General features: G+C 45.2%; 1 protein-coding gene across 1 annotated transcript; it reads right to left on the reverse strand.

Moving 5' to 3' along the window:
- Window positions 1-993: 993 nt before the first annotated feature.
- klf6a (Kruppel like factor 6a) lies at window positions 994-7462 on the reverse strand. The gene is made up of 4 exons (XM_079575776.1): window positions 7073-7462; window positions 4484-5057; window positions 3554-3677; window positions 994-3166 (listed from the first exon to the last, which is right to left on the reverse strand). Exons 1-4 carry the CDS (start codon window positions 7172-7174, stop codon window positions 3115-3117), a joined length of 852 nt encoding a protein of 283 aa, XP_079431902.1. The 5' UTR covers window positions 7175-7462; the 3' UTR covers window positions 994-3114.
- Window positions 7463-8437: the final 975 nt, after the last annotated feature.

Raw genomic sequence — 8437 nt, forward strand, 5'->3', positions numbered from 1 at the left:
TTTGGGTAATGCTGAACTGGAGAAAATGTGCTTGGTTAAGAGGTTCAAAGAAATTTGTGTCGTCAAAACTGCTACGTTTCTGGGAATCCATAATAATAAACTGATAAGAGGGTTTAAATGGAAAATACTGGAGTTCTTTTTAAAAAAAAAGCCCAAGTACAGCAAAAGTACAGTGTGTCTGACGTATAGTGACCCTTCAACAACCTCAGTTCTCTCCATGTGTTTACATTGTTTTTTAGCCAATGTTAGTCTATGAACAAGTGGTGGATTTCTACGGCAAGGCTTAATTTATAACACTCGACTGCAAACACTTTAGTTGATGTACATTTACTTCATATCTTATACTAAACAGAACCCCCAATGTTTTGTGCTGACTCAAAACAAATAACACATTTCCAATAACTCATGGTTGACACTCGTTTGGCTTCTGTTGTCATGTGGTTACTATGCAAGTGAGATCATCTGCAAAGTCCCGGTAAAGAGTCGTAAATCCCCCGCCTATTTGATGCCGCGTTTGCGATGCAGACGGATAAAACTTGAGTCTGAGGGAAGCCGATTCATACTGCATGATGTTTGGTAAGCAGCCATGTTTCTAATCAATTATTTAAGTGACAAATTGGCGACGTCGGATATCTGTATACCCCATAGAGCCGCTGGTCTAATCTAATTTGGGCCACATCACCCGGGGAAAGCAGCGAGCAGCCGAGCCATTTATCTTTAAGGAAAAAAGCCAAAGCTTAAACAAGGGAAACAAATGAGGCAAAGAAAGCCAAGTCAGATAAGAATTTCTTATTATTCCAATAAAAAATACATTCATACAGAAATATAACAATTTTGCAAAACAATTTCAAATAAAAATTTCATAAAGCATAAACATAACAAGTTTACAAAAGTTTTTTTTTCTTCTTTTTATACAAAGATTCAGAACAAAGAGCTGTGTGTGTCTTTCGAGCGACATCGGCGGGTAGTGGCATGACGAAAACGTGATGAAGATGTGAGCAAACTTTTAAAGCTGAATCAAGGCTCAATTACTACAATATAGGTGCGGGTGGGTTTGCCTGTAGAGAGACGAAGCGATAGCCAAGCACTCCTCAATCTCCGCTGCAGCAAGCAAGTCTCGAGTCGATTCGGAAATCTATAGCTCGCGACAGTGCTGTGACATCGAATTCACGAGGAGCGGGTGGCGCTTTCCTCCAGGACTTTAAAAAAAAAAAAATCCCCATCATTATATTGGGACTAAACTTATAAAACTCCGTAGGGATGTATCTTTGTGCCAAATCTTTTCAGAGTAAAACCAGCTTGATCACCCCCCCCCCCCCCCTAACTCCTGCCACACGCTAACTCACTTTACACCCGCGGTTTTCATAATACTGTTGCAGCTTGGCTAAAACAACGCAACCCCAGACAGGTCAATAAGCAGCCTACAGAGTCAGCAGTCTGTGACAGATCCCATGCCAACAAAGCCTTTAGCGATTCATTACATTGAGGCTGTACAAGGCGAGCCCTGTCCAACTGCAGCCTGTTAATTACAATAAATCTTTAGCTTTTTTTTCCCTTCGGTCCCCAACCTGCCTATTGAAGGACAAGGAGGGGACAGAGGATGCTGGGGGAACAGGGAGGAGGAGGGGAGGGATTGTGATAGACTGGCACATACTACACAGTAGTTAACAACTTTAATTAATGAAAGAATGAATAAGTGCTCTAAACATACATTAGGTTTGTCTTATTTACAATTTGTGGCTTGACTCGAATGTGATACATGGCAAAAAACGGTAGTGCTAGTAATAAACAAAGGTCCTTTTGGGAGGAGGGGGGGGGGGCATATTTACATTTAAACATTGTCAATAAAAAAATGATAATTGAGCCTTGATAGAGCGAGTCAAATCACCCAAAGAAATGTGACGTCCCCAAGGGCTCGGTCACTTGCATAAGGCACCATTCAGGTCAACAGTGCATTATTCCATAGAAAACAAAGTAGTACAAAAATTAAAAAAAGTACATCCTCGTAGCATAGGATGGATGCAAACAATAGGCATGATTAGTTAAGCAGTGGCGATATCTCCAGAGTGATGGATGATGCAGAGGAAATCATCAAGGCTTTATGTACAATATTGTAACATTTAACCGTTCGCATTTAGCTGCACTTTTAATTGAACTATTTGCAGTCCTGATTACAGTGGAAACAGGAAATGAACAAACCCTAGAACCATGCAACACCTGTCTATGATACGGAAGTTATAGTATAGTTGTGTTATACCTCTAAGCACACAGCTTATACAATTGGGCTACAAAAGAGCTTTGTAGCTTGTAAAAAAATAATAAACCAGGCTACATAACACATTGCACATTTAGTAGCTGCACCAAAAAACACCAAAAAAGCTCCTGTCATACAGTGACCGGGGGCGTCTGGGCCAAACGGGACAAAGACCTGAAGGGCATTAGACCTGTCCTAAAACCGGTTTGAACCCAGGACCGCAGACTGTGGGTGATAAGGAACCCGCTCCCCCGGTTTGGGTGCCAGACAGGCAGGTTCTCCTCCCTGCCCCGGCCTCACATTGCCACAGGGCAGAAACACAAAGTGCTCCTCGCCCCAAAAACCCATTCAGTCCACAGCAACATGGCAACAGCCCCGGACCGACCACCGAAACGCCATCACTCCTGTGTCGGTCCCGCCTCCTCCTGGTCGCAGGGGGCCGTGAGCCAATCGCAGACATTCACAGTGCACACATGCTTACCGCAGACTGTTTTAAAGTACCAGTGTATCTGCTGTCCGGGAGGTGTCCCCAATTCATCATGCACCATACATACAATTCATTCATTCTTTTTGTCTGTCTTTTATGATTTTTTTGTTGTTGATTTTTTTTTGTTAAAAGTCCTTCTTGATCAAAAAGAAAACGCTTCCTCGTCCATGATTTTGTCCTCTTGTTGCAACAGACAACCTTCAGAGCGCCTTTCTCCAAAGAGAGGTCCCGGAGGCACTGGGTTCAGGTGCAAAACGGCATGCTTTGGCTGGAACTCACTCCCTACACTCTGCTCTGGGACAGTTCAACCAGAAACTGGTCGGGAGACGGCATCAGAGTCTCTCCGTTAAATGCAGGTTGGTGCTGGCTCTGTTTAGATGTGCCTCTTCATGTGAAGGGCCAGATGGTCAGACCTGGAGAAACATCTGGGGAGCACAGGGGAGGGACAAAAGAGTTAACAACAATGCTAAAGAAATAGACTGCAGCTGAAAGAGGCTCACTGAGGAGTCTTTGAGTGAGAGTTTGAATGGACTACTATGGGCCGACACATGTGGCAGTTTGGGGAGAAGCAATAAAACCGGCAAACATGTTTGTTTCAAATAATAAGCTCCCCCCCTTATTTACTTTATCAACAAAATGAAACAAACACTTTGGTGCTTTTAATCTGTTCACATCAAAAGGCTCAGTGCGCTAGAGCAAACATCACATAGATGGATGCACATAGATTGAGGCCATCTATCTTAGTGAGAGCAACAAACAAAGGCTTATCAGAAGATGGGCGGCATTATTCACAGATAAATGTTTCCTCTTACCTGTCACAGTGACTGCATTTAAATGGCTTTGCCCCAGTGTGCTTCCTGAAGTGTCTGGTCAACTCGTCGCTCCGTGCAAAACGCCACTCACAGCCCTCCCATGAACACCTGTAGGGTTTCTCACCTGCAAAGAACAAGATATTCAATGTCAGATTTAATCCTGTAAATCAACACCAAGAAGCAACAATGAGCCTGTCTTTACCCATCTCTGAACTGCACTGTTATTTAAATATAGCCAAATCAATCAGCCCAAGGGTAATACTGCTGACAATGCTGTGACGGCAAGTTATTTAAGACCCAAATTCTTATGAACCTGTTGGATCACCACTCGTTTTCATGCAACCCGAAACTTGCGAAGAATGTGCAGAAAACACTAGTGTGGGTATGAGAAAGCCACACGTGCAATTTCACGCTGCTAATCAAAAATAAGGGCCGGTCAAATGACCATTCAGAGCCTTCCAACTCAGTGCCCCTGGCTCTCCGCCCATTCAGCCTTTCCCATGGTGAAACCCAATCTGTTTTGAAGGACTGAGGCCTTTTATCTCCCATGTGCTGCCCCTCCCCCTCCTGCCTACGCTCTCCCAGTCAGTCACATTCCACATAGATTAGGTCACACTTTAGGTATCCAGCCATGCACAGCTAATACTGCTCAGCTCCAGCTGAGGACAGCATGCGATGTGGACCTTTAATTACATTACACAATGGATGGACAATGCCATTACGGTGCAAGATTGAATTAATAGAACCTCCAACCTTCACTCAGTATAAAGTGAGATGTTTTAACTGTGGCAGCTTCCCACTGAGCTCAGCCCTGACTTTCTGTGTCTGCAGGTCAGCTGAGGTCAGCTCCAGACATCTTCAGCAGACACCCTGGTCTATAATTTATAAATATATGCAATATATACAGTAGAACATGGAAGAGTCACTGACCTGTGTGAGTGCGCTGGTGTGCTTTGAGGTGAGAGCTCTTCGTGTAAACCTTGCGGCAGCCGTTGAACTGACACCGGTGAATCCTCCTCCTGCCGTCCGGAGATGCGTCCCCAGAGATGAGTCCACTCTTGTCTGACCCCTTGGCCAAGCCACCGGTCCTGATTTTGACCGGCAAGTGCAACTCACTGTGTGTTGCCATCCAGCCATTGGAGACAGCACCGGGCTCCGAGTGTGCCTCCGGAGAGGATGGGGGAGTGCTAATGACAGAGGGGCTAAAAGGTCCAGAGCCGACCAGCACCGAGCCCAGCGGGTTGGAGCTAAAGCTGTGCGTTGGGGAGAGCTCCTCCGAACTGTCTGAAGCCTCGCTGCTGGCATCCGAGTGCACGCTGTTGCTGTCCAACAGCTGACTGTCCTGATTGTCCTCGTCGTGCTGCACCATGGGGATCTTTGGGTCGGGTTTGTCCCCACAGGCCAAAATCAACTTGCTCCAGAGGTCCTCCTGTCCGTCAAACTTCAGGTCCGACGTAGAGACGTAGGGTTCGCTCTGAAGGTAACGCTCCAACTCCAAACATGTCTGCAAAAACACAAGAAATTCAGGTTATTCATCGATAAAACGAAACCACTAGAGAGCAGGAGTTCATTGAGAGACTTCTCAATGGGAAATCCCTTTAAATCATGCATGTCCACACAGCCTTAACCACTCTGTGATCTCATTTTAGTAAACGCTGACTTAAGGAGGTTTTCAGCATTTTGGCTGTTTCTGCAGAATATAGCACACTCCTCTAATCTCCATTGTAATTTGCAGCCTAATCACTTTGGTCATCATGCCTATATTCATAATATTTTCCTTAAACGCTTTGTGATCTCCTATTTAGCAAGTGCTGACTGGAGTAAAAAATCCCCAGTGAAAGGAAAAATGATGCTACAACCATCTCTATTTTAGTCCGCATCATCTAATCGCTGCGGTGATTGTGCCATATCCATAAAAAACCTCACATTTTCCAGCCTAGCAGCCATCTATTAGCACTAAACACATACTTCACAACACTGTGTCATGCAGGAGCCAGCAGGGCCCCATGTGATTTATGTCCCCCGGGATGTCACCCTCCATAAACATACTCCATCCTCCACCTGAGTGTAGTCCCAGAGTGAACGTGCACTGTCATTTGTGCAAGCCCCGACTGACTCACAAATCTAGAGTCCTTTTAAGGAAGCCAACTCGCTCACTTCCCCTCAGACGCAAAAGCTATTGGCGCTGCTTTTCCTCATGCGTACCTCTGACATGCAATCACATCCTTCCTCAGTCAGTGTCACCCCTACCTCTTAGGCAGCTGGCCATAAAGATACAATTTACAACGGCCATTAAAGTTCGGAAAATACTTATATGGAAGGTGCACAAACAGCTTTGACGAGGCAGATGCGAAATAAACATTTTCCTCCGGGCTCTCACTTCTGCAGGCTTACACAATGTTTTCCAGCTGCACTAGTATCTACTCATGCAAGAAGCAATTGGCCACGGCTGACATTTGATAGCCCCATGTTGTGTGTGTGTGTGTAAGTGTAATCCATTCAAATCACGACGCCAGGTTTGAGAGGCAAGTTTTTAATCTGGAAACATGTCAAAAATATTAAGATTATGCAGATATGACATGCAAGCTTATGAATAGAGATGAGAATCAAAATTGGTTCGGTGCCAGGAGTAATACAAAGACTGTATATTGGAATGCCAGGAGCAATTTTGACAGTATTTTGAATATTATTGGTCATATGAATGGAAATGCCTCTGGTATGTGTTGTAATGCATGGGCTCTTATTGGGGATACTGTGAAAAAAAAATGATACCATATGGAAATTTAGATATAATATTTTGATTTGAAAGTTTGAAGATGCGAAATGTAATATCAAAAGCATGCAAAACACGCATAATGAAAAGCTACGTGTGACAGTGCTGCCTATAGTGCAATGTGCGTGTGCGTATCCATCCTGGTTTACGAACCACCACGCGTGATTCGTTTGCAGGAGAGCTGTAGTACTGGCTCGTCTACTCCGATCTCATTTCCCTGTCTGTCCACGAAAAGGACCCTCAGTCACTGCTACCAGGAATGAAACCGTGCACCCAAACCATCTGGGTAAAAAATAAAAAAATAAAAAAAAGAGAAAGAAATCGCCGTGCTCGAAATACAGCGGCAGTAAAGCACTGCCACTACTGGCTGTCTATGCGTCTCGGTCTGAGAGTACTCTCCGCTCATTCATCTTTGCGCAGCGCTGCCTCGTCTCCAGCTGTCAGAGTGACACACTGATCCACTTCAGCCTGCCAAAAACTTCACAACCCGAAACTGATAATGAAATCCGCGCGTCTGGGAAATGCGCAGGTAACGTGTCGAGTGGGGCATCCTACACCTGCCTTCTAACCCCCTCTCTACTACGCTGACATTCTTTTTTTTTTTTAACTTATCGAAAGCCAGGAAAAAGGCACTCGCTGCGAGGCATTACCACATTCACAAGCGGGAAACCAGCAGCAACCAGCTTCCTTCCGCTTCCACAAAACCATTTTGCAATGCGCGTTTAAATAGTGTATCGTATATTCACCTGCTGCCAGTACTCCTCCAAGGATGGTAAGGCTGAAAAATAGCCCGTGTCGTGAACTATTTGAAGTTCTTGAAAGATGCTGCACATGGGTAGAACATCCATTTTTTCCCCCGAGGTTGGTTTAGAAAAAAAAACAAAAAAAAGATATAGCCTACTTAGCTGCACGTAAAGAGTACAAAACACCCAGTTGATATGCGTAAAAGCGCGTGCGAAAAGGGTAGCGTCCTGTCTCCTGCCGTGTCTCGCATGCGAACGAGCGCTTGTTTGGAGCTGCAGACAGAGTAGAGATCGTCCGTACGTGGTCCCCCTCCTTCTGCTCTCTCCGCTCTCTGCGCTTGTGTTCGAGATATTTGCAAACACCGCACAGGACTGGACAGCGAACAACTGCGCTCTGCAAAACTTCCCTATTCAAACCTCCGGGCCCGCCCCCCCCCGACACGGCAGGATTACGCCTTCGACGCGCGGGCCAATCCGCTCCGACCAGGGGGTAGGCTTCGGAATAATTCCACGAGCCACCAATCGCATTGAGCCTCTGACTTCATCGAGCCCGTTCTCCCCTCGGGTTGGCGCGTTTGACTTGCCTGCGCCGCCCCCGGATTGGGTGGTTATTTTTAGGTGCGTATATAAGCGCTCCAAACCTCTCTTCCTCTCGCTATTCTCTCCTGTGTAGGCAACATGTTTCGCCACAGATAGCGCATGTGAGCCGAAACAGTTGCCTGCCTCTCCGACTCGCTTCTTAGCAACTTTGGCACAAGTAAAGGCTTTGAAAAAAAAAAAAACCACACACACAGCGCTCTTACAAAGACGCGGAATGACTTCACCAAAGCTGAAACTGTGGCGAAGTAACCCCAAAGGTGTATTGTTGTCGCGCCAGGTCCGTATCTAGGCAATGGCCAGTGACTCACGCGCAGTTATGGAGTTATCAGCAGTGGCATAAGAGGAAACATGAATGCGCACTTCTCTGTTACTGATTCTAAATAGATCACTAAACTTCTGCTTTGCCACTATGGTTGCCAGAAACTCATTGTTATATTTTAAAGTGGCTGTGCGCAGGAAGTCGAAACTTCAGAAACCAGGCTACTAAACCAAACTTGCTATTTAAAAACAAGTTATGTAATACAGAGAAGCCTAAGTTTACAATACTTTATCAGATAATAGGCTGAATCATGTGCACAATTCCCCATTACCCGGATACAACAAACAATAATTATTAATACGGTGTGAATAATTTGGAGCAGATCAAAGTTTGTTTATTGTAGATGAAACCTAATTTATGTTTTGCTAAATTGATCTGTGTGACAACTTTGTTTTTACCAGCAGTGCTTTTCTGAAGCTCGGGGCTATAGGGAACTACTGTCGGCTGAT

This window comes from Gobius niger, assembly GCF_951799975.1.
Source record: "Gobius niger genome assembly, chromosome: 18".
Taxonomy (NCBI): Eukaryota; Metazoa; Chordata; class Actinopteri; order Gobiiformes; family Gobiidae; genus Gobius; species Gobius niger.

What these genes read in the sequence shown, in the direction of transcription:
- klf6a (XM_079575776.1), bottom strand. Translation starts at nt 7,174, where the DNA reads ATGGATGTTCTACCCATGTGCAGCATCTTTCAAGAACTTCAAATAGTT. An exon ending in TGGAGGAGTACTGGCAGCAG is followed by an intron (nt 5,058 to 7,072) that starts GTGAATATACGA and finishes GTGTTTTTGCAG; the next exon opens with ACATGTTTGGAGTTGGAGCG. An exon ending in ACACCAGCGCACTCACACAG is followed by an intron (nt 3,678 to 4,483) that starts GTCAGTGACTCT and finishes TGTTCTTTGCAG; the next exon opens with GTGAGAAACCCTACAGGTGT.